The 26,286-nt window shown below is 51.8% G+C and overlaps 1 protein-coding gene across 1 annotated transcript; it reads right to left on the minus strand.

The window, feature by feature from the left end:
• Positions 1 to 3,763: 3,763 nt before the first annotated feature.
• CTR9 (CTR9 homolog, Paf1/RNA polymerase II complex component) lies at positions 3,764 to 26,286 on the minus strand. The gene is made up of 25 exons (XM_044273620.1): positions 26,139 to 26,286; positions 24,105 to 24,203; positions 23,786 to 24,025; positions 23,589 to 23,706; positions 23,422 to 23,511; positions 23,165 to 23,313; positions 22,597 to 22,704; positions 20,760 to 20,867; positions 20,440 to 20,676; positions 17,585 to 17,674; positions 17,385 to 17,513; positions 12,095 to 12,278; positions 10,403 to 10,491; positions 10,140 to 10,325; positions 9,917 to 10,004; positions 8,177 to 8,325; positions 7,975 to 8,091; positions 7,588 to 7,733; positions 7,390 to 7,461; positions 7,180 to 7,315; positions 6,941 to 7,090; positions 6,314 to 6,480; positions 5,741 to 5,819; positions 5,478 to 5,593; positions 3,764 to 5,113 (listed from the first exon to the last, which is right to left on the minus strand). The coding sequence occupies exons 1-25, from the start codon at positions 26,181 to 26,183 to the stop codon at positions 4,711 to 4,713; spliced, it is 3,495 nt and encodes a 1,164-aa protein (XP_044129555.1). The 5' UTR covers positions 26,184 to 26,286; the 3' UTR covers positions 3,764 to 4,710.

Here is a 26,286-nt window from a genome sequence, read left to right on the forward strand (position 1 = left end):
TTTCTCCACACATAGGGCCAGATTTATCATGACTCTGACAGCTCACTCCACTTTAACATATGGCTAAAGTCAGTTTTAGCCAAGTCAGATTTATGATCGGCCCTTGAAGACTGTAATAAATGTGGTTTGACGGTAGCAGTTTATCAGTCAGTAAGCAGCTTTACAAAAGTCGCACGTTTTTATGAAAAAGTCGCATGTTCTATTAAAAGGTCTCATAAGATAAGCATGGTCCTCACTGGAGTGAAATTGCGACTTTTTAAATAGTCCCAATAGTAAATCTGTCTAGAGATTCATTTACATAAGAAGACACGCCCACTTTCAGAAAACTGGAGAGCATAGTGCAGAGCAGAAAAAAGTCGCAAATTTGTGCGCAGTTTTAGCGTTTGGGACTTTTTCACTCCATTATTCTGACCTGAGCTAATGATAAATCTGGCCCATTGTGTTGTGTTTCTTCCAAACAACTCCACTTTGGTGTCCTCTGTCCACAGAATATTTTGCCAGTCCTGCTGTGGAACATCCAGGTGCTCTTGTGCAAACTGTAAACGTGCAGCAATGTTTTTTTGGACAGCAGTGGCTTCCTCTGTGGTGTCCTCCCATGAAATCCATTCTTGTTTAGTGTTTTACGTATCGTAGATTCGCTAACAGGGATGTCAGCATATGCCAGAGACTTCTGTAAGTCTTTAGCTGACACTCTAGGATTCTCCTTCACCTCATTGAGCAGTCTGCGCTGTGCTCTTGCAGTCATCTTTACAGGACGGCCGCTCCTAGGGAGAGTAGCAGCAGTGCTGAACTGTCTCCATTTATAGACAATTTGTCTTACCGTGGACTGATGGACAGCAAGGCTTTTGGAGATACTTTTATAATCCTTTCCAGCTTTATACAAGTCAACAATTCTTAATCGTAGGTCTTCTGAGAGCTCTTTTGTGCGAGGCATCATTCACATCAGGCAATGCTTCTTGTGAAAAGCAAACCCAGAACTGGTGTGTGTTTTATAGGGCAGAGCAGCTGTAACCAACACCTCCAATCTCATCTCATTGATCGGTCTCCAGTTGGCTGACACCTCACTCCAATCAGCTCTTGGAGATGTCATTAGTCTAGGGGTTCACATACTTTCTCCACCTGCACTGTGAATGTTTACATGGTGTGTTCAATAAAAACATGGTAACATTTAACTCTTTGTGTGTTATTAGGTTAAGCAGACTGTGATTGTCTATTGTTGTGACTGAGATGAAGATCAGATCACATTTTATGACCAATTTGTGCAGAAATCCACATCATTCCAAAGGGTTCACATACTTTTTCTTGCAACTGTATATTGGACATGAGATATGGCTCCTGGTATTACATCTATGATGAAGATAGGAGATCCAACACTTTCATGACAGCAAATGGTCACTCTGAGGTGAGAAAAGAGGTGCCTTGTCCACTTCAGGCTTTTGTCTCTCTCCTCTGAAGACAAGTTTATCGTTTGCCGTTGAGAGTTCATGATGAAGCCCGGTATTTCAGCTCCTGAGTTGGGGGCGCTGTGTCTGCTCATAATTGATCATTTCATTTCAGCTGCATGGTCGTGTGCAGATCCATCAGATGTTGTTTGAAGGATTCCTTTACCTGCCAGTCATTAGGTTTGGGATGTCAGTCACACCTGTATCCTTAGGGACCCCGTCAGACACTGCGCTCTTGGAAACACCCTGGGAGCAGAAAAAAAGCTGACTGGCAGAAGAGTGAGTTGCAGATGGAGAATGCCCGAATGTGTGCACCATGACCACAAGAATATCCTGTACCGGGCAGGTAGACATCCCTGAGCCGTATTGTGGCCATAAAAACATTTGCTTCTAAACGCATGACTGATCGAATAGTCCTGATTTTGAATCTTCCGTTTCTGAAGATGGTCCTTCTTCTAATGTCGCCTTCTCCAACAATCCCTGGAGGAGCTGAAGAAGTGGATTCTTGATTGTTTTGGGGAAAAAGTCACCTGGAAGGAATTCTCTGAGCCTGGGTGCTGCAGCAGCTACAGAAATGGGTCTATGATGGACTGCAGATGTACAGAGCCATCCATCAGCCGTGTTCACACCGGACGGATATCCTTTCTTCTTTATTCACTAGGTTTTGTGAAAAATACATTCACCGTAAACACTGGTACAAGAAGCGTTACATTGGTAGAATGATCGAAGGCGATCATTCAGCGTCCACCGCGCACTGGTCCTGTAGGCTGAGAGCTGCCTCTCCGATCTGTGACGTTTCAAGGGACACGTCCCCCCCTTTGATAGAGTAATGCCATCATCACGTAGCCGAGTTAAATACCCCATCGTACTCTCTCCTATTCAAAAAAAATCTAATCCTTTTTCGCTGACAATGCAGTGGATACACCTTAGTAGCTGCTCTGCCAAGAACGCAGAGGAATTTCTTAAAATGATAAGAGCAGCACAGAGGAACTTCAGCAAGGGCAGGTTCTGTAGGATCTCTCCCCTAGACAACCCTCTTACACAACAATGACCTCAGCCCGCTTCACTTGTCCTAGAAATATATTCAGGGACCCTTTCCAATCCGTGGATCCCTTCAGATGTGATGACGTCTCTGGAGGAAACCCGGACGCCACGGAATCAGTTTTTGGGGCAGAATCCTATACTTCACCCTATTTTGTTTCAATCATTCATCCAGGGCTGGTTGACCAGGAGAACTCTTCCCCTTGGTTCATGGGAGGTAGAAGGTGCCTCACATTTAAAGGGAGCCCGTCACCCAAATATGACATTATACAGGCGCACATGGCTCTCTAGCACCCAACAATGATTCTAACGGTAACGGTGTCATTTTCTTCTGACTTTCACCAGCAGGAAAAACAACGTTTGATCCATATGCAAACGAGGGCTCGTAAGTGCCCAGGGGCGGCATTCGGCGAGTAGATGGCTGGGCTGCTCTGCCTTCTTTTTACATTCCTCCTCCCCAGCCTCTTCCTTGGCACGCCCGTTATCCACAGGACCAGCCGAGATCCCGCGGCGTGCGCCGCCGGTCCTGGCATGCTCACTGTGATGCCCATTGTGGGCACGGCATCGCTACAGGTAAAACCAGTGACAAGGGGGCGGACCAGAAGCAAACAGGAAGACTGGAGGCTCTACATGTAGCGATGCCCAGGCCGGCGGTGCACTGCGCATTCCTGGGGCGCTGGATGCATCTAGCGCCCCAGGAATGCCTATACCCACCCTACAGATAATATGACCGCTGATGAAGGTCCATTGTGAGCGAAACGTCCGGTCAGAAATATTCTGCCATTGATATGTACCACTGGGCAAATGGGTGATGACTCAAGCGGCCACAGCCCCTCCCCTCCCCCTCGCTTCCATCAGCCCATTGGTGGCGGTGGCCACAGCCCCTCCCCTCCTCCTCCCTGCTATCAGCCCATTGGTGGCACTGTGGCCACAGCCCCTCCCCTCCTCCTCGCTTCCATCAGCCATTGGTGGTGCTGTGACCACAGCCCCTCCCCTCCTCCTCGCTTCCATCAGCCATTGGTGGCAGCGGCCACAGCCCCTCCCCTCCTCCCTGCCATCAGCCCATTGGGGGGGGGGGGGGGGGGGGGGGAGGGACGGCCTTCCTTCTCCCCTGTGCTGTGAAGAACATGGCCGTGCTGACAGCAGCGCGTGTCATGTCAGTTTGTGAAAGCGGCAGGTCTAGGCACAAATGGCGACAAGACTATAAAGTCTTGTCGCCATTTAGCCATTCTAGGTCGCCATCTGGAGCCCTGACCCCAAAACAACAAAAGCAGCCGAGGAAAATTCTCACATTATTTATTAAAGGGGAAGCATTTTTTACAGTCTTACACAAATCAGAACATTTTCCCTTTAAATAATAATTTGCCGCCGGGATTCAAAGTATAGAAAAGAACATTTCCCCTCAGTCAGACCATGTAACGAGGGTGACCCTCCTGCAGGGGCGACAGCGCGGCACAGCCATACAGCAGCCTGCAGATTATCGATGCAGGCTACTCAGGAGTCGGCACAATCTTTAAGGAGCTGCTGAAGATGCAAACCTAAAAGGGATATGAGCAAAACACCCCTAGGCCACCGAATTCCGCAAAATGCACACGGCCATTGGCCTGCCGTGCCCGTATTGCAGTCCCCAATGCACGAAACAGCCGTGTGAATGAGCCCTTAGGCCGAGTTCACACTTCCGTTATTGCCATCAGTGATTTTGAGCCAAGACCACAGAACAGGGGAGACCCTTCCACGTACCCGACCTCTGTGGAGGCTTCCCAATCACTGGTGGAAATAACTGAGGTGTGAACTTGGCCTAACTGTGTTACTCATCATTGTCGGTACCATTACGCATTATACTCCAGTCATACCCCAAGCTGCATACACTAAGGCACAGTGCCAGGCTGGAGAATGATTAAAAGCAGCAGCACGGTGGACGCAGCTTTGGATGTGACCAGAGAAGACATGAAAAATATTTGTTACTCAACATTATATGAAAAATGGAGTTCAGGAGTAGAAAAAACCACGGGCTCCTATACACGCGTTACAAGACGTACAATCTGAGGTCGCAGTCGTCCGGTCAGATGTGATAACACTGGAACGTTACAAAGGGGCGGAGCAACATTTACTGCCGAAACGTCAGGAAGATCTTCGGCCACAGACCCCAAAGCTTAGAAAACCCCACATTATTTTTAAGGATGTTTCTTTTTGTCCAATTTACATTAATTACAAGAAAGTTCACGCGTCAGTCGCTGTCGTCGTCGGATCCGCGCTCAGACTTTTCGTTGTTGGACACTTCTGGCTCAGACTCATTTCCGGATCCTCTGGCAGATCCCTCGTTTCCGGACTCCCTGTCTGACTCTGGGCTTCGGGACGCAGCTCGTGACTCAGCTCGTGACTCGTTATCTGATGCGGCAGATCCGCTTCGCCTTGACTGGACCGAGTCGTTATCAGATCCAGATTCCACTCTCCGCCTCTTCCTTGCCCAGGCGTTGTCGTCGGATTCGTCGCCGGACTGCTGCGATTTCTGCCCACTGCCTGCATCGCTTCCAGATTTGTTTCCGCCATCAGAGTCGCTATCGGACATGATGCGCTTATTAGAAGGTCGGGTGTCGCCGTCTGAGTCGCTGTTGCTGTTCCGGGCATTTCTGAAGACAAGAAAATTACTTATTGTGAAGAGTAACTTCTCCCACAATGCAAAGCAGCAGCGAAGGGCATTCTGGGAGATTAGTCAAGGTTTTGGAGGGGGAGTAAATCAGGGCAGAGCAGAAGAGCAACTGTGACTGCAGCTTTGGGTGTGACTGGAGAACCCAATGTGACTGCAAAGAGCCAAGTCTAGAGACTCCTTGCCCAAGAACCCGACTGAAGAGACTGAGGCGGCTGCAATGTATCCACAGCAACCACACAGGATTGTACCTGTGGTGCCTGCAGGAAAGGGGAGGAGCCTCCGGGCCTCAGGATGGGGCGTTTTGGGTGTAGGGCCCCTTTAAATCTCATTTACATCACTCTTACCCTTCATCTGCAATTTTCAGTTTGTCCTCATCTGAAGAGTCGTCGCTGGAGGAGATCATAGCTTTCGACTTGATCTTCCCTTTCATGGAGGCCGGAGTTCTCTCCACTTTAATCGGCTGAGAAGAGATTAACGATAAGATCAGCGGTGCCTGATGAGCGGTTAGTCCTCATGTACGAGGGGAGATTCTTTTACATAGGGGGTGACACCAGACTTCTGGGGAGGCCATATTCTATAGACAGACCTATGGGGGGCACTTATTTACCTTCTTCTTTGGTGGTCTCTTTTTGGCACGGGGACGTTGGTCCTCATCATTGTCTGATCCTTCGCCAGACTTCTGGGGCCTGATGAGAAGAGACAGAGTTAGGGCTCATACACATGAATGGATTTTCTTTCTGCGTCTATTCCGTTTTTTTTTTGGGCAGACCGTATGCAGAATTATTCATTAAAAAAACCTGAAGTTACTCCGCGCGTGCATTGCGTTTCCATATGTTGGCTTCGCAAAAAAAAGAGAACATGTCCTATTATTGTCCGCATTTCGGGCAAAGATAGGACTGTTCTATTAGGGGCCAGCTGTTCCGTTCCGCAAAATACTGAATGCACACGGACGTCCTCCGTATTTTTTGCAGACAGACATACGGTCATGTGCATGAGCCTTTAGAGGTGCTGTTCACCTGCAGGAGCTGCAATAGCAGCCATATTGGTGGCCCCCACCCAGCTTTTCCCTAAACTGAGAGAACTAGGAAATGGATGAGGATGATGAGGATGGTTCTCGCCCCTCAATGTCCCCATGACCCATCGCAGCTCTGGGGGTGTTATGCAGCATTGTGGCAATCACCGTCTCCTCCGCTTTTTCGTCTTCTTCTCTCCTTCATTCTCCTCTCCTCCGTCCTGCTCTCCTCCACTGCTGCTGCCGCCCTTCTTCCTTCTCTTCTTCTTGCTCGGCAGGTCCTCATCAGAGTCGTCATTGACAAACTCATCAAACTCCCCGTTCTTTCTGGATCTCTGTAAGAAGAGAACATGAAGAAAATCAGGGCCGGCGGCGGCGCCCCCCACACTGCAGGAGGCCGGCGGCGGCGCCCCCCACACTGCAGGAGGCCGGCGGCGGCGCCCCCCCCACTGCAGGAGGCCGGCGGCGGCGCCCCCCACACTGCAGGAGGCCGGCGGCGGCGCCCCCCCCACTGCAGGCACTGCAGAGGCCGGCGGCGGCACCCCCCACACTACAGGCACTGCAGAGGCCGGCGGCGGCACCCCCCACACTACAGGAGGCCGGCGGCGGCGCCCCCACACTACAGGCACTGCAGGAGGCCCGGCGGCGGCGCCCCCACACTACAGGCACTGCAGGAGGCCCGGCGGCGGCGCCCCCACACTACAGGCACTGCAGGAGGCTGGCGCCAGGGGCCGCCCCCAAGCCTTTAGTTCAGGTACAGTATAGCCTGGCATTATGTCACCATATAAGACTCACCCGGCCCCCGCCGCCACCACCTCGTTTCTTCTCTTTGGGAGCCTCCATGTCTCCAGTAAACTGTAAGATGTTTTTGGTCTTCTCCACATACTGCGCTCTCTGCTCCAAGAGTTTCTTCTGCTCCTCGATCTCCTTGAGTCGTTTCTCTTCCTGGAAAGGGTAAAAATGGTTATTCAACACCACAGAAGACCCATGGTTCGCCAGCACCTACACCCCTCGCCCTGGCTCCGGGCACCCACCTGTTCCTTCATCAGCTTCTGACGCAAGACCTCCTTCTCTTGCTCTTGCTTGGCGCGCTGCTCCTTCTCCTCCTCATCCTGCTTACGAGCCCGGGCCACATGATACTGAGCCTGACTCAGAAGGTCCGAGCATTGTCTAGAATGGAGGCAGCCGATTAAAACAAGGCATCAAGTCACAAATAAGGGTTAACCAATCACTGCGGCACGTACCTGGCCTCGGAAGCGGCAAGAGCCAAATCAAACCTCATCTTATCACCGACTTTGCTCAAGTAATTGAAATATCTACAGAAGAAACAGCGACAGGTCAGAGAGCAGCGATCCCTGCAGCCTCTAGGTGGCGCAATACTCTGTCCACAGCACATGCTACGTCTACAGTCAGGGCCCCCCCGGCTTCCTCGACCGTCTCACCGGTGGGCGAGCTCCAGCTCTTTCACTGCGTTCAGTACTTCCTTCAAGTTACTCTTCTCGTCTTTCAGCACCAACGTGGCGAGTCTCTGCAGCACCAGGGCCACATTGAACATGAGGACGGAGTCGTTGGGGGACACGTGGCGAGCCTGCAGAGTCGGAGGAGGACAGCAGATGAAGAATCAAGACATTAAAGTCACTTTCTTAAAAACGCTGTGCCTCAATGCCTTACTGTTTTTCAAGATCTCTCCTTGCTGTCAGTGTACGGTACATTTTTGCGTATAACCTGCTCACATTGCAGGCCTCACATCGGTAAAACCTGCCCCCACATACAACACCTGAATGGCTGCCGTCAGTTTCTTGTGCAGCATGCTGCAGCGCGGCGCTCACCTTCAGCAGAATCTGCTTACACTCCTGCAGTTTCCCGCACTTGAACAAGGCTCGGGCGAGGTACAGCAGCACCTCCGTGTTCTGGTGCTTGTAGAATTTGCGCAGACAGTTTTCATACTAGAGGGGGTAAGGACAAGGCGGACGGTCACCTCCCGGGTTCAGCTGGACTATGGAGGAGACGCGCGGCCGGCTCAGTACCTACCATCTGCACTGCGCTGATGTACTGTTTCTGCTCCACATAGATGTGGGCCAGGTTGAGCCAGACGTCGCTGATCTCGGCAGTCGCCTCTCTGACCTGGGCAAACACATCACGGGCTTCTCGCACGTATCCTTTGTGCGCCAACACAGCCCCTGATATATAAAAGGCAAATATGGGACCCCCCCCTATTAGTAGACGTCCAGCCTTGAACTCCATTTCACATATCTATGGAATTAATCTACAGATGTGGAATTACAACCAGCGCTGCAGGCGGAATCATTGTCAGCAAGCATGTGGGCAGAGCTCCTCCAATGCAGGCGGTACTTATCTGCAGCATGTGAGTGCACAGAGCCCGGGGCACGGACAACAAGTCCCAGAATGCAAATCGCCACACCAAGCTCTGTGCAGACACGGAACAAGCAGGGAATGTTGGGAGATTTCACTTCTGGGGTATAAAGATCAGTACAAAATACATAACTCAGTGTATTACGAGACAGAGCATTATAAGGGGAGCTTGTCTATGGTCAGCTTAAAGGGCATCTGTCAGCAGTTCTGTCCCTCTGACCCCGGCTGACCTGTGACATGTGCTCCTGGCAGCTGAAGACATCCGTGTTGGTCCCGTGTTCATATGTGCCCGCATTGCCGAGAAAAAAAAAGATGTTACTATATGCAAATGAGCCTCTAGGAGCAACAGGGGCGTTGCCATTACACCTAGAGGCTCTGCTCTCTGTGCAGCTGCTGCGCCCTTGGCGCTTTGACAGGATCAGGTGTGATCACTTCTGCCTGGCCCTGTCAAAGTGCAGAGGGCGCAGCAGCTGCAGAGAGAGCAGAGCCTCTAGGTGTAAGGGTAACGCCCCCGTTGCTCCTAGAGGCTCATTTGCATATGGTAAAACATCACTTTTCCCAGCAATGCGGGCACATATGAACATGGGACCAACACGGGTGCCTTCAGCTGCCAACAGCACATGTCAGATGGACAGAACTGCTGACAGATGGGCTTTAAACGGGTTGTCCGGGTTCAGAGCTGAGCATGAACATATCCCCCACTCAGCCTCCCCAATATGAGCATTGGAGCACTTCATCCTCCTATGGTCTCCTTTACCCTGTGCCGAATTGCGCAGGGAAAAGCATTTTAAGGCGATCCGGTGATGTACAGGGCTCTATAGGGACTGCTAGGCGTAGGCTTCCCCCTAGCACTGAACCCGGTGACGTCACCAGCACTGACGGGTGGGCTTTAGCGCTGCTCTAACCTGTAAAACGGCTAAAGCCCGCCCATCAGAGCCGGTGACGTCACTGGCAACCCTGCTGGGTGGAAGCCTCTGCCTAGCAGTCCCTATAGAGAGCCCGGTACATCACCTGATCACCTAAAAACGCCTTTGTCCTGCACGATAGAGCGCAGGACAATGGGGAGCATCCGAGCTTGAAGCGCTTTCGATGCTCATATCAGGGGGGCCGGAGGGGTGAAGATGGGGATACGTCCGGGTTTAGATCTGCTGGAGTTTTTGTCCAGCCGCCTCGAGGCTTGTTTGCCATGTTGCGGCCTAACCCGCCCCCATTATAGTGAAGGGGCCAGAGCGGACTTCCGGCGGCACAGTGGGCTAGCGCTAGCACCGGTACGCCTGCCGTTTCCTGCTGCCGCAAGTGTGAAAGTAGCCTGCCACTAGGTGCACAGAAAGCATGCTGCAAGGAGGGAAAGAAGCCATATCGCCACAGGACCCCGCATGTAGCGCCCTCCGTACATACCGATGCCGTTTGCGGCATACAGATTCTTGGAGTCGTTTCTCAGCACCTGTTTATAGATGGCCAGCGCCCGGTCCTGGTGACGTTTTTCCTGCGGGTGAGAGATGCAGCTCTAACCTCTGATGATAGAGACGTTCTACAGCACTGAATGAGGGAAACCGCTCAAACCAAAGCTATGGGGGGGGGTGTGAGGGACCGCGCTACGGGGCCCATACCATACACTTACCTTCTCCCGGTCTCGGGTGGGTTGGTGCAGCGTCTGCAGCCACACGTTACCCAGCGCCAGCATAGAGTAGGTGTCATTCTGGGTCGATGGCTGCTTCAAAATCCTCTCAAACTTCTTCTGCCCAGGACCCCATTCCTGCTTGGCCAAGTGAAGGTTTCCAATCAAGGACCAAGCGTCAGGGTGATCCTGAGAGGGGGCAACAAAGGGCGATTACTACAGGGTCCGAGCTCGGACCACCAGATGGAGAGCAGAAGCCAAACTACCTGGTTAATCTGAAGAGCCTCCTTGAACCAATCAGACGCCTCATAAAAATTTCCTTTGTCTCTGGCCATAGCTCCAAGACGTAAGTAACCTGAGAGAGACAACCGGGAGGATAGTCAGTGTGAGAAGAGCCCACCAAGTATACCTACTTATACTCCAGAGCTGCACTCACTATTCTGTTGGTGGAGTCACTGTGTACATACATTACTTATCCTGTACTGATTCTCAGTTACATCCTGTATTATACTCCAGAGCTGCACTCACTATTCTGCTGGTGCAGTCACTGTGTACATACATTACTTATCCTGTACTGATCCTGAGTTACATCCTGTATTATACTCCAGAGCTGCACTCACTATTCTGCTGGTGCAGTCACTGTGTACATTACTTATCCTGTACTGATCCTGAGTTACATCCTGTATTATACTCCAGAGCTGCACTCACTATTCTGCTGGTGCAGTCACTGTGTACATACATTACTTATCCTGTACTGATCCTGAGTTACATCCTGTATTATACCCCAGAGCTGCACTCACTATTCTGCTGGTGCAGTCACTGTGTACATACATTACTTATCCTGTACTGATCCTGAGTTACATCCTGTATTATACTCCAGAGCTGCACTCACTATTCTGCTGGTGCAGTCACTGTGTACATACATTACTTATCCTGTACTGATCCTGAGTTACATCCTGTATTATACTCCAGAGCTGCACTCACTATTCTGCTGGTGCAGTCACTGTGCAGTACATACATTACTTATCCTGTACTGATCCTGAGTTACATCCTGTATTATACTCCAGAGCTGCACTCACTATTCTGCTGGTGCAGTCACTGTGTACATACATTACTTATCCTGTACTGATCCTGAGTTACATCCTGTATTATATCCTGTATTATACTCCAGAGCTGCACTCACTATTCTGCTGGTGCAGTCACTGTGCAGTACATACATTACTTATCCTGTACTGATCCTGAGTTACATCCTGTATTATACTCCAGAGCTGCACTCACTATTCTGCTGGTGCAGTCACTGTGTACATACATTACTTATCCTGTACTGATCCTGAGTTACATCCTGTATTATACTCCAGAGCTGCACTCACTATTCTGCTGGTGCAGTCACTGTACATACATTACTTATCCTGTACTGATCCTGAGTTACATCCTGTATTACACTCCAGAGCTGCACTCACTATTCTGCTGGTGCAGTCACTGTGTACATACATTACCTATCCTGTACTGATCCTGAGTTACATCCTGTATTATACTCCAGAGCTGCACTCACTATTCTGCTGGTGCAGTCACTGTACATACATTACTTATCCTGTACTGATCCTGAGTTACATCCTGTATTACACTCCAGAGCTGCACTCACTATTCTGCTGGTGCAGTCACTGTGTACATACATTACTTATCCTGTACTGATCCTGAGTTACATCCTGTATTATACTCCAGAGCTGCACTCACTATTCTGCTGGTGCAGTCACTGTGTACATACATTACTTATCCTGTACTGATCCTGTACTGATCCTGAGTTACATCCTGTATTATACTCCAGAGCTGCACTCACTATTCTGCTGGTGCAGTCACTGTGTACTTACATTACTCATCCTGTACTGATCCCGAGTTACATCCTGTATTATACTCCAGAGCTGAAATCCCCCAGCATTCTCTGCTGATCTATAACTTACAGTCCACATAGTTTGGATGCTCCCTGAGGATGTTTTTGTACAGTTTCTCGGACTCGTGGAATTCGCACAGCGCCTCGTACAGTCTCGCCAGGTTGTAGTTGGTGGTGACAGAGATGGCGCTGTAGTAATGCTCATCGTGTTCGGCTTCTGCTTTGGCGCGGTCCAGAGAGGCCAGGAAATACTTCTGTAAACCCACAAATACGGTACACGGTCAGAGCGCGGTAAAGTCATGTATATGGGTTACTTATAATCCCTATCCTGCCATCACTATATATAAGGCTCCAACTCATTTTTGTTCAGCAGTTTCTTCATACGTAAATGACCCGTCTCGCAGCAGGTAGGGCGGCCGCATCCTCCGATCATAATGGCGCCTCCGCCGCATGTTGATTGACAGGGCCAGCGAACGCGCTCGTCCTCTGCTGGCCCTGTCTGCATTCAGAATCTGGCGCCTGCGCCGTACCGGTCTTCAGTTGGCGCAGGCTCACTAAGAGGAGGACGCTTGCTCGGCCGCTCCCTCCTCAGTGCGCCTGCGCCGGGTGTAGATGTGATGTCATCGCGCAGGCACATTGAGGAAGGAGCGGCCGAGCGATCGTCCTCCTCTTAGTGCGCTTGCGACGACTGAAGACCGGCACGGCGCAGGCGCCAGATTTTGAACGCAGACAGGGCCAGCCAGAGGACGAGAGCGCTCGCTGGCCCTGTCAATCAACATGCGGAGGGGGCGTCTTTAGGATCGGAGGATGCGGACGCCCTACCTGCTGGTAGACAGGTCATTTACATATTATAAAAGTCCGTTTTTTTAAGAAACTGCTGAATGAAAATGAGTAAGAGCCTTATATAGGGATATATCGCAGGATGGGGATTATAAGTAACATACATTATATATATATATATATATATGACTTTAGTGGGGCGACAGAAGGCCTTTAAGAGGCTCATCATATGTAACCTCAGGAGGGTGAATCACATGGGGGCGGGTCTGACAATCCGACAACTCTGCGGGCCTGCAGACCCCAGATTATTAAATGGTCTACTCCTCTTCCATCACATTCTCGCAGCTGATTGTCTGTTACAGTGCATCAGTCTATGAAGTACACACAGGATCACAAGTCTCTCCTGCTCTGGACTTCATGCAGATGGCGCTGATACACTGTAACAAACCCTCAGCTGTGTGGGCAGGTCTAGATTATGAAGGGTTTGTCCACATTCACTGACAGCAAACCTGAAATAATGAGGGACATAAAGTCTATTACAAGCAGCAGCTTGTGATATCAGCACATTACGCGGTCCCTAAAACAGGATCTAGTCACAGCGATGGGCGATCTTAACGAATCTCAGGCTCCGCTCACACTGGCGTTCTGGTTTCCGTTTCTGAGGTCCGTTCAGGGCTCAGCGTCCAAAACGGATCAGTTTTGCCTTAAAGAGGACCTTTCATCAGAATTAAACTTCTAAAGTAACTATGCAGGCATGTAGAGCGGCGCCCAGGGACCCCCTGCACTTACTGGTATACCTGGGCGCCGCTCAGTTCTCCCGGTATAGCCTCCGGTATCTTTAGTTAGGCTCCACCCAGGGGAACCTGCCGGCGCCTCCCTCTCCCATGCTGCAGCGCTGGCCAATCACAGCGCTCAGCTCATAGCCTGGGAGAGAGCTGAGCGCTGTGATTGGCCAGCGCTGCAGCATGGGAGAAGGAGGCGCCGGCAGGTTCCCCTGGGTGGAGCCTAACTGTAAAGATACCGGAGGCAATTACGGGAGAACGGAGCGGCGCCCAGGGATAACAGTAAGTGCAGGGGGGTTAACCCTAACCCTGGGCGCCGCTCTACATGCCTGTATAGTTACTTTAGAAGTTTCATTACGGTGAAAGGCCCTCTTTAAGGCAATCTGAATGGTAAGGATCCGCTCAGAATGCGTCAGTTTGCCTCCGATCCGTCTCCATTCCGCTCTGGAGGCCGACACCAAAACGGATCCGTCCTGACACACAATGCAAGTCAATGGGGATCCGTTTTGGCAACGTTACAGATAATACAAACGGATCCGTTCTGAACGGACGAGGACGGCTGTATTATCTGAACGGATCCGCACCAAACGCCAGTGTGTGAGTAGCCTTACCATTTACCAAGTATAGCTGGGCCCATAGGCCGCATTCTCAAAGATCACAAACCAAAACTAAAAAGTAACTGTACGCAAAAAACGGTCACGCCTACAGACATTTACAAACGGAGTGGCGGATAGCGGCGAGTATCAGAGGAGGAGAGAGGCAGGAGGGACACAGACGCTGGGGCTCTGCCCCTCGGTAACGTCACCACATCACTGTCCGTCCCTAATTACCCCTCGCTGCCCCTGTAACGTCCTCTAGTCACCACCCTCACTGTCCGTCCCCAATTAACCCTCGCTGTCCCGGTAACGTCCTCTAGTCACCACCTCACCGTCCGTCCCTAATTACCCCTCGCTGCCCCTGTAACGTCCTCTAGTCACCACCTCACTGTCCGTCCCTAATTACCCCTCGCTGCCCCTGTAACGTCCTCTAGTGACCACCTCACTGTCCGTCCCTAATTACCCCTCGCTGTCCCTGTAACGTCCTCTAGTCACCACCCTCACTGTCCGTCCCCAATTAACCCTCGCTGTCCCGGTAACGTCCTCTAGTCACCACCTCACTGTCCCGGTAACGTCCTCTAGTCACCACCTCACTGTCCGTCCCTAATTACCCCTCGCTGTCCCTGTAACGTCCTCTAGTCACCACCTCACTGTCCGTCCCTAATTACCCCTCGCTGCCCCGGTAACATCCTCTAGTCACCACCTCACTGTCCGTCCCTAATTACCCCTCGCTGTCCCTGTAACGTCCTCTAGTCACCACCTCACTGTCCGTCCCTAATTACCCCTCGCTGTCCCGGTAACGTCCTCTAGTCACCACCTCACTGTCCGTCCCCAATTAACCCTCGCTGCCCCTGTAACGTCCTCTAGTCACCACCTCACTGTCCGTCCCTAATTACCCCTCGCTGTCCCTGTAACGTCCTCTAGTCACCACCTCACCGTCCGTCCCTAATTACCCCTCGCTGTCCCTGTAACGTCCTCTAGTCACCACCTCACCGTCCGTCCCTAATTAACCCTCGCTGCCCCTGTAACGTCCTCTAGTCACCACCTCACCGTCCGTCCCTAATTACCCCTCGCTGTCCCGGTAACGTCCTCTAGTCACCACCTCACTGTCCGTCCCTAATTACCCCTCACTGTCCCTGTAACGTCCTCTAGTCACCACCTCACTGTCCGTCCCTAATTACCCCTCGCTGTCCCTGTAACGTCCTCTAGTCACCACCTCACTGTCCGTCCCTAATTACCCCTCGCTGTCCCTGTAACGTCCTCTAGTCACCACCTCACTGTCCGTCCCTAATTACCCCTCGCTGTCCCGGTAACGTCCTCTAGTCACCACCTCACTGTCCGTCCCTAATTAACCCTCGCTGCCCCTGTAACGTCCTCTAGTCACCACCTCACTGTCCGTCCCTAATTACCCCTCGCTGTCCCTGTAACGTCCTCTAGTCACCACCTCACTGTCCGTCCCTAATTACCCCTCGCTGTCCCGGTAACGTCCTCTAGTCACCACCTCACTGTCCGTCCCTAATTACCCCTCACTGTCCCTGTAACGTCCTCTAGTCACCACCTCACGTCCGTCCCTAATTACCCCTCACTGTCCCTGTAACGTCCTCTAGTCACCACCTCACCGCCCGTCCCTAATTACCCCTCGCTGTCCCGGTAACGTCCTCTAGTCACCACCTCACTGTCCGTCCCTAATTACCCCTCGCTGTCCCTGTAACGTCCTCTAGTCACCACCTCACTGTCCGTCCCTAATTACCCCTCGCTGTCCCTGTAACGTCCTCTAGTCACCACCTCACCGTCCGTCCCTAATTAACCCTCGCTGCCCCTGTAACGTCCTCTAGTCACCACCTCACTGTCCGTCCCTAATTACCCCTCACTGTCCCTGTAACGTCCTCTAGTCACCACCTCACCGTCCGTCCCTAATTAACCCTCGCTGCCCCTGTAACGTCCTCTAGTCACCACCTCACTGTCCGTCCCTAATTACCCCTCGCTGTCCCTGTAACGTCCTCTAGTCACCACCTCACCGCCCGTCCCTAATTACCCCTCGCTGTCCCTCTAACGTCCTCTAGTCACCACCTCACTGTCCGTCCCTAATTACCCCTCACTGTCCCTGTAACGTCCTCTAGTCACCACCTCACTGTCCGTCCCTAATTACCCCTCGGTGTCCCTGTAACGTCCTCTAGTCACCACCTCACTGTCCGTCCCTAATTACCCCTCGGTGTCCCTGTAACGTCCTCTAGTCACCACCTCACTGTCCGTCCCTAATTAACCCTTGCTGCCCCGGTAACATCCTCTAGTCACCACCTCACCGTCCGTCCCTAATTAACCCTCGCTGTCCCGGTAACGTCCTCTAGTCACCACCTCACTGTCCGTCCCTAATTAACCCTCGCTGCCCAGCTTCATCATGGGAACAAAAGAGGGGAAACACTCGTACCAATTCACAGGATGCCCCGACGTGTTTCATTGGCACCTGCCAAATAGTCAGCGGACTAGGACGACTGCCGTGACAATCCGGTGACGGGTAGCCTTGGTGCAGACTGCCCGCTAGAATCAGTAGTCGCAACATCACAGCGGTGATCAGTCGACAGCGACCATGCGCAGGACGCGCTGGACCACTGCTGAATTAGGACTCCTGACCTCATGGACAGATAAGTACTTTATCCTGACACCGACTGATTCTAGCGGGCAGTCTGCACCAAGGCTACCCGTCACCGGATTGTCACGGCAGTCGTCCTAGTCCTCTGACTATTTGGCAGGTGCCAATGAAACGAGTCGGGGCATCCTGTGAATTAGTACGAGTGTTTCCCATCTTTTGTTCCCATGATGAAGCTGGGCAGCAAGGGTTAATTAGGGACGGACAGTGAAGTGGTGACGTTACAGGGACACCGAGGGGAAGAGCCCCAGCGTCTGTGTCCCTCCTGCCCGGTCTCTCTTCCTCTGATGGTACTCGCCGCTATCCGCCACTCCGTTTCTGTCCGCTTCAACCTTTTTTGCTTACAGTTACTTATTGTTCAGTTTTTATTTAATTCCCATCTTTGAGAATGAGGTCTATGGGACTATTTTTAAGGTTACGTTTCAGTAAGGTCGCCCATCACTGCGAATCCTTTGGGGTTACCCATCGAGGTAATGGACAATTGTCCGGAGCCATCTGGTTGTGTAAAGGAAGTTTCCTAATGCGTCCTGCGGGTGACCCCCTGACCCCAGGTACCTTAGCTTCTCCCAGGTTGCCCAGGCGGTAGTGAAGAGCCCCCACGTTATTGAGGATCTCGGGGGGAACGTCGGCCTGCACCTTCTCCTGCAGGATCCGAGTGGCTGTACCGTAGCCCGAGAGGGCGTTCTGGGCGAGAAGGTAAACGGGTCAGAGACAGATGCACAACTTACTACCCCCCCATACGTAGCGTCCCTCACCTGGATGTCTGTCTGCTCCAAAATCTGAGCCAGCTCAATCCAGGCCTCCACGTCATCGGGGTACTGCTCGGTCACCTTCTTCAAGTGACTCTGTGGGGACAATGACAAGAAGCTGCACAGGAGATGAAGACAACCCCGCTCCGTATCCAAGGCCCCTGCATGTCAGAGGGGTGCCGCTCCTCCGAGTACCGAGCCAGAACGCAGAGTAACGCTATGTGGCCGGACACCTCACCCCCCGGAGGACGGCTGATCACAGGACTCAGAAGTCATAAAAATGCTTGTATAGAATTTTTAGTCTCAGATATGGGATTTGTACTGCTGTACAAGCCGATTGAGCATTTCTCTCCATCCCAGAGGTTCTCTGCACTGCACGTGCTTTAACGCACCATTTTGTTCCCTTTTCTGTATTATTGAAAGTATGTACGATTATTAGTACAATCTACAGTAAAAAAGCACATGGAAACAATTCTACTGAGGCAGTGTCCACTAGGGGGAGCTCCCTGAAGACAGATCTGTAACAAGTTTAATAGGAGCTCTACAATCTGTATGTAGTGAGCTCCCTCTAGTGGTGGCTGTATATATCTGTATGTAGTAATCTCCTGAGCTCCCTCTAGTGGTGGTTGTATATATCTGTATGTAGTAATCTCCTGAGCTCCCTCTAGTGGTGGCTGTATATATCTGTATGTAGTAATCTCCTGAGCTCCCTCTAGTGGTGGCTGTATATATCTGTATGTAGTAATCTCCTGAGCTCCCTCTAGTGGTGGCTGTATATATCTGTATGTAGTGAGCTCCCCCTAGTGGTGGCTGTATAATCTGTATGTAGTGAGCTCCCCCTAGTGGTGGCTGTATAATCTGTATGCAGTGAGCTCCCTCTAGTGGTGGCTGTATATATCTGTATGTAGTGAGCTCCCTCTAGTGGTGGCTGTATAACCTGTATGTAGTGAGCTCCCTCTAGTGGTGGCTGTATAATCTGCATGTAGTGAGCTCCCTCTAGTGGTGGCTGTATATAATCTGTATGTAGTGAGCTCCCTCTAGTGGTGGCTGTATATATCTGTATGTAGTGAGCTCCCCCTAGTGGTGGCTGTATAATCTGTATGTAGTGAGCTCCCTCTAGTGGTGACTGTATAATCTGTATGTAGTGAGCTCCCTCTAGTGGAGGCTGTATAATCTGTATGTAGTGAGCTCCCTCTAGTGGAGGCTGTATAATCTGTATGTAGTGAGCTCCCTCTAGTGGTGGCTGTATAATCTGTATGTAGTGAGCTCCCTCTAGTGGTGGCTGTATAATCTGTATGTAGTGAGCTCCCTCTAGTGGTGGCTGTATAATCTGAATGTAGTGAGCTCCCTCTAGTGGTGGCCGTATAATCTGTATGTAGTGAGCTCCCTCTAGTGGTGGCCGTATAATCTGAATGTAGTGAGCTCCCTCTAGTGGTGGCCGTATAATCTGTATGCAGTGAGCTCCCTCTAGTGGTGTCTGTATAATCTGTATGTAGTGAGCTCCCTCTAGTGGTGGCTGTATAATCTGTATGTAGTGAGCTCCCTCTAGTGGTGGCTGTATAATCTGTATGTAGTGAGCTCCCTCTAGTGGTGACTGTATGATCTGTATGTAGTGAGCTCCCTCTAGTGGTGACTGTATGATCTGTATGTAGTGAGCTCCCTCTAGTGGTGGCTGTATATATCTGTATGTAGTAATCTCCTGAGCTCCCTCTAGTGGTGGCTGTATATATCTGTATGCAGTAATCTCCTGAGCTCCCTCTAGTGGTGGCTGTATATATCTGTATGTAGTAATCTCCTGAGCTCCCTCTAATAGTGGCTGTATAATCTGTATGTAGTGAGCTCCCTCTAGTGGTGGCTGTATATAATCTGTATGTAGTGAGCTCCCTCTAGTGGTGGCTGTATAATCTGTATGTAGTGAGCTCCCCCTAGTGGTGGCTGTATAATCTGTATGTAGTGAGCTCCCTCTAGTGGTGGCTGTATAATCTGTATGTAGTGAGCTCCCTCTAGTGGTGGCTGTATAATCTGTATGTAGTGAGCTCCCTCTAGTGGAGGCTGTATAATCTGTATGTAGTGAGCTCCCTCTAGTGGTGGCTGTATAATCTGAATGTAGTGAGCTCCCTCTAGTGGTGGCCGTATAATCTGTATGTAGTGAGCTCCCTCTAGTGGTGGCCGTATAATCTGAATGTAGTGAGCTCCCTCTAGTGGTGGCCGTATAATCTGTATGCAGTGAGCTCCCTCTAGTGGTGGCTGTATAATCTGTATGTAGTGAGCTCCCTCTAGTGGTGACTGTATAATCTGTATGTAGTGAGCTCCCTCTAGTGGTGACTATGATCTGTATGTAGTGAGCTCCCTCTAGTGGTGACTGTATGATCTGTATGTAGTGAGCTCCCTCTAGTGGTGGCTGTATATATCTGTATGTAGTAATCTCCTGAGCTCCCTCTAGTGGCGGCTGTATATATCTGTATGTAGTTATCTCCTGAGCTCCCTCTAGTGGTGGCTGTATATATCTGTATGCAGTAATCTCCTGAGCTCCCTCTAATAGTGGCTGTATAATCTGTATGTAGTGAGCTCCCTCTAGTGGTGGCTGTATAATCTGTATGTAGTGAGCTCCCTCTAGTGGAGGCTGTATAATCTGTATGTAGTGAGCTCCCTCTAGTGGAGGCTGTATAATCTGTATGCAGTGAGCTCCCTCTAGTGGTGGCTGTATAACCTGTATGTAGTGAGCTCCCTCTAGTGGTGGCTGTATATAATCTGTATGCAGTGAGCTCCCTCTAGTGGTGGCTGCAGGCAGCAGAATATCATACAGATTACGTACAGCAACTCTCTCTATCCCATATATTACGCCGCCCCGCCTTTCTTACCTTTGCAATATCCCTCTTCTCCTGGTCATCGGAGGCGGCGTACAGTGACCCGAGGATTTTCATGGTTTCGTAGTTGTTGGGATACGCCTTGAGAACCTTCTCGAAGCACTGAGCCGCATTCTCCTTGTCCCCCCTGTAAATGTACATCTGCCCCAGTCCAAAAAATGGCAGCACAAAGGAGGCGGCGGCAAACTGCGTGGCCTGGTAGTAATACTGAAAAGCCTGATCGTAATCCTCCTGAGAGCAAAGAACGACAAAACAAGAGTAAGGGACTGACAACCCTGCTGAACCCCTCCCCCAGAGCAGCCCCGCCCCCTTACCTGCACGTGGAAGGATCGGGCCAGCTGGTAGCAGCTCTCCGCCTGCATGGCCTCCACCTCCGTGTTGTGAAACGCGTGGAGAGCGAGATGCTGAACTTTGCTGTAATCCTGTGGGAGTGTGAAGGAAATGATCAAGTGTTATTACAGTACAGCAGCGTTATAAGAGGAGCGGCTGATATCAGTCACATTATTACAGTACAGCAGCGTTAGAGAAGCGGCTGATATCAGTCACGTTATTACAGTACAGCAGCGTTATAAGAGGAGCGGCTGATATCAGTCACGTTATTACAGTACGGCAGTGTTATATGAGGAGCGGCTGATATCAGTCACATTATTACAGTACAGGATCATTATAAGAGGAGCGGCTGATATCAGTCACGTTATTACAGTACAGCAGCGTTATAAGAGGAGCGGCTGATATCAGTCCCGTTATTACAGTACAGCAGCGTTATAAGAGGAGCGGCTGATATCAGTCCCATTATTACAGTACAGCAGTGTTATAAGAGGAGCGGCTGATATCAGTCACGTTATTACAGTACAGCAGCGTTATAAGAGGAGCGGCTGATATCAGTCACATTATTACACTACAGCAGTGTTATAAGAGGAGCGGCTGATATCAGTCCCATTATTACAGTACAGCAGCGTTATAAGAGGAGCGGCTGATATCAGTCCCATTATTACAGTACAGCAGTGTTATAAGAGGAGCGGCTGATATCAGTCCCATTATTACAGTACAGCAGTGTTATAAGAGGAGCGGCTGATATCAGTCACGTTATTACAGTACAGCAGCATTATAAGAGGAGCGGCTGATATCAGTCCCATTATTACACTACAGCAGTGTTATAAGAGGAGCGGCTGATATCAGTCCCATTATTACAGTACAGCAGCGTTATAAGAGGAGCGGCTGATATCAGTCCCATTATTACAGTACAGCAGTGTTATAAGAGGAGCGGCTGATATCAGTCACGTTATTACAGTACAGCAGCATTATAAGAGGAGCGGCTGATATCAGTCCCATTATTACAGTACAGCAGTGTTATAAGAGGAGCGGCTGATATCAGTCACGTTATTACAGTACAGCAGCGTTATAAGAGGAGCGGCTGATATCAGTCACATTATTACACTACAGCAGTGTTATAAGAGGAGCGGCTGATATCAGTCCCATTATTACAGTACAGCAGCGTTATAAGAGGAGCGGCTGATATCAGTCCCATTATTACAGTACAGCAGTGTTATAAGAGGAGCGGCTGATATCAGTCACGTTATTACAGTACAGCAGCATTATAAGAGGAGCGGCTGATATCAGTCCCATTATTACAGTACAGCAGCGTTATCAGAAGAGCGGCTGATATCAGTCACGTTATTACAGTACAGCAGCGTTACAAGAGGAGCGGCTGATATCAGTCCCATTATTACAGTACAGCAGCGTTATAAGAGGAGCGGCTGATATCAGTCCCATTATTACACTACAGCAGTGTTATAAGAGGAGCGGCTGATATCAGTCACGTTATTACAGTACAGGATCATTATAAGAGGAGCGGCTGATACCAGTCACGTTATTACAGTACAGGATCATTATAAGAGGAGCGGCTGATATCAGTCACGTTATTACAGTACAGGATCATTATAAGAGGAGCGGCTGATACCAGTCACGTTATTACAGTACAGGATCATTATAAGAGGAGCGGCTGATATCAGTCACGTTATTACAGTACAGGATCATTATAAGAGGAGCGGCTGATATCAGTCGATAGACAACGCTCGGTCTCTTCCCGGTCGGACGCGGCTGATAACAGAGCAGTAGATTGTATTTTATACGTTTTTAACCGATTCTCACCTTCTTGAAGAAAAAGTGATTGGCCAGATGATTGAGGACCATGGGGTTGCTGGGGTCAATCGTGTACGCTTTCGACAGCAGCTGGACGCCATTTTTGATGGAATCGGCCTGAAAATAAACAGGATATTTTTCACTGATGTGTACAAGGAGGAGCGGAACAAATCACGCAGAATCCGTCCAGATAGCAGCTCGTGCCCTCGGCTCTCTCCGTAAATTCTGTTATCGTCCAACATGGCCGCTACTACAACTCTCAATGGAGTAGTCATGTGACTTTCTCTGCTCTCTAAAATGCCGAGTCTGCCAGGATGCAGCTACGGATTCTGGGCGACTCCACAGCAAGAGCCTCACGTTGGACACGGATTTTACAGCAGATTTCACCTCTCATTCTGAAAGTGGCGAAACCTGCAGCAAAAAGTCCAGAACGAGGCTGCAGATGCGAAAATCCACATCACGGGGCGGATTCCACATGGGATATAACTCTGCTCCGCACCCCCAGCAAGTGTGAGCTCGCCCTACAGCGAATGCCGGCGACCGTACACCAGTCTAGAAGACCTTCGTGGCCACTTACCTCTTTGTTATTAAGCTCTAGAACCGCCAAACCCACCAAGGCACCGACGCATTTGGGGTTCAGGTCCAGCGCCCGTCCGAAGGCCAATCGAGCTTTATCCAGCTTGTTGAGTTTCACGAAACAGTGGCCCATTCCTAAGCGGACCCCGGCTGCAGGAACAAGACACAGTCAGGAGCGCCAGACACAGAGGGGGCCCATCCCAACAGAACCAGTGAGGTGCGAGGCACGGTCATGACCCCATCAGGTGGGTGACCTACCTGGGCAGCCGGGGTTGGTACGCAGCGCCTTCTTATAATAGGCGAGAGCGCCCCTGTAGTCCTTCTTGTTAAAGGAGATGCAGGCCTTTCCTGCAAGACACGTAAAGGATAAGACTCCGTGACGAGAACGCGGGCAAAACCAACATGGCCGCCGTCCTGGGACTTACCGAGCAAAGCAGGAATGTTATTCGGCGACTGGTTGAGAACAAAGTGAAACTGAGCGTCCGCCTGGTCCATCTTGTCGCCCTCCAGCAGGCAGAAGCAGGCTCTGCCCAGCAAGTGGTTCTGGAGGAAGAATACAGAGAATGAGCCCCAGCCGGGACCCCCGGGCGGGACGGCGCAGCGCGGCACACAGCGGCCTCACCTGGTCGTACATGATGATCTTGTCGGCCATGGTGTACAGCAGGGTGGCCTGGGTGATCAGCTCTTTCTTGCTGTCCTTATTCTTCTCCTTCCGGGCCTGCTGGACATAGTACGCGGCCAGGGTGTCCAGGCAGGTCATCTGGTCCTTCTCGTGGTCCCGGTAGTCCAGGTTGCCGTCGATCCGAGCCGCCTCCAGCAGCTTCACAAAGTCTTCCGTCTTCCCCTGCTTGTAATACTCCAGCTGCAGAGAGGGAGGACATGAGATCTGTGCACCCGGACTCCCCACAGCGCCGCGCGGCACCCCAGAAACCGGTACTCACCGCCAGGGCGATCCATATGTGCAGCTGGGTGTGCTCCTGCTTCAGGATACTGATCACCTCATCCCCCTCCGGTAACTGGTCGAAGTCAAGCTCGATGACCTGCGGAGGAAACGGAGAGCGGACGGTGATCACATGAGAGCGCTGTCCTGTCACCAGGGGATCAGCGGGTCTGGAGATAAGCGGTGCCCGAGGCAAACAGCAAAGATGGCGGACCCCTCGGACAGCCAGGGCCTCAGGGGGCCCAAGGGTTATATAGGCGACTATAGGGGCAGGGGCAGCCGGGGCCTAAAGGTTTATATAGGTGAATATAGGGGCATCAAGTTGCAGTGACAGCCGGGCCTCAGGGGGCCCAAGGGTTTATATAGGTGACTATAGGGGCATCAAGGGGCAGGGACAGCCGGGGCCTCAAGGGGGCCCAAGGGTTTATATAGGCGACTATAGGGGCATCAAGGGGCAGGGACAGCCGGGGCCTCAAGGTTTATATAAGTGACATTGAGGTGCAGTGACAGCCGGGGCCTCAAGGGTTTATAGGGCGACATTGAGGGGCAGTGACAGCCGGGGCCTCAGGGGGCCCAAGGGTTTATATAGGGGCATCAAGGTGCAGTGACAGCCGGGGTCTCAGGGGGCCCAAGGGTTTATATAGGTGACTATAGGGGCAGTGACAGCCGGGGCCTCAGGGGGCCCAAGGGTTTATATAGGTGACTATAGGGGCAGTGACAGCCGGGGCCTCAGGGGGCCCAAGGGTTTATATAGGGTCATCAAGGTGCAGTGACAGCCGGGGTCTCAAGGGTTTATATAGGTGACTATAGGGGCATCAAGGGGCAGAGACAGCCGGGGCCTCAAGGGTTATATAGGCCCCGGGGGGGGGGGGGGGCATCAAGGTGCAGTGACAGCCGGGCCTCAGGGGGCCCAAGGGTTTATATAGGTGACTATAGGGGCATCAAGGGGCAGGGACAGCCGGGGCCTCAAGGGTTATATAGGCCCCGGGGGGGAATCAAGGTGCAGTGACAGCCGGGGTCTCAGGGGGCCCAAGGGTTTATATAGGTGACTATAGGGGCATCAAGGGGAAGGGACAGGCGGGGCCTCAAGGTTTATATAGGTGACATTGAGGGGCAGTGACAGCCGGGCCTCAGGGGGCCCAAGGGTTTATAGGGCGACATTGAGGGGCAGTGACAGCCGGGCCTCAGGGGGCCCAAGGGTTTATAGGGCGACATTGAGGGGCAGTGACAGCCGGGGCCTCAAGGGGCCCAAAGGTTTATAGGGCGACATTGAGGGGCAGTGACAGCCGGGGCCTCAAGGGGCCCAAAGGTTTATAGGGCGACATTGAGGGGCAGTGACAGCCGGGGCCTCAGGGGGCCCAAGGGTTTATAGGGCGACATTGAGGGGCAGTGACAGCCGGGCCGCAGGGGGCCCAAGGGTTTATAGGGCGACATTGAGGGGCAGTGACAGCCGGGCCTCAGGGGGCCCAAGGGTTTATAGGGCGACATTGAGGGGCAGTGACAGCCGGGGCCTCAAGGGGCCCAAAGGTTTATAGGGCGACATTGAGGGGCAGTGACAGCCGGGGCCTCAGGGGGCCCAAGGGTTTATAGGGCGACATTGAGGGGCAGTGACAGCCGGGGCCTCAGGGGGCCCAAGGGTTTATAGGGCGACATTGAGGGGCAGTGACAGCCGGGGTCTCAGGGGGCCCAAGGGTTTATAGGGCGACATTGAGGGGCAGTGACAGCCGGGGTCTCAGGGGGCCCAAGGGTTTATATAGGTGACTATAGGGGCATCGAGGAGCAGGGACAGCCGGGGTCTCAGGGGGCCACAAACGCCTCTTATGAAGAGCCCAGCAGCACATACGCAGCCGGGGCCCCTCAAGCATTCTGTGGTGGGGCCCACAGCGGTCCTGTGGGTTGCGGTCCATCCAGGAAGCCCGGGGCGAGGGTCGTCCACCACAGCCCAGGCACAGGACATCACAGAACTCAGGCACCACAGGGTTAACCCTTGGAGGCCGACCACACCGCGGGCTGGACTAGAAGGGCAGCCCCTCACCTCGTCAGTGTCCCGGAGAGGGATCTCGATGGAGCCGCGGGACATTGTGACGCTTCTCTCGCTCCCACCGTCCCGGAGAAGATCAAGAACGCAGATGCGACCGGGCAGGCTGTGACATCAGAGTCACATGACCAGGAAGGGGCGGGCT

The sequence above is a fragment of the Bufo gargarizans genome, unplaced genomic scaffold (genome assembly GCF_014858855.1).
Source record: "Bufo gargarizans isolate SCDJY-AF-19 unplaced genomic scaffold, ASM1485885v1 original_scaffold_1005_pilon, whole genome shotgun sequence".
Classification (NCBI taxonomy): domain Eukaryota; kingdom Metazoa; phylum Chordata; class Amphibia; order Anura; family Bufonidae; genus Bufo; species Bufo gargarizans.

What these genes read in the sequence shown, in the direction of transcription:
- CTR9 (XM_044273620.1), bottom strand. Translation starts at nt 26,183, where the DNA reads ATGTCCCGCGGCTCCATCGAGATCCCTCTCCGGGACACTGACGAG. An exon ending in CTCTCCGGGACACTGACGAG is followed by an intron (nt 24,204 to 26,138) that starts GTGAGGGGCTGC and finishes TTTCCTCCGCAG; the next exon opens with GTCATCGAGCTTGACTTCGA. An exon ending in AGAAGCTGATGAAGGAACAG is followed by an intron (nt 7,091 to 7,179) that starts GTGGGTGCCCGG and finishes TACCCTTTCCAG; the next exon opens with GAAGAGAAACGACTCAAGGA.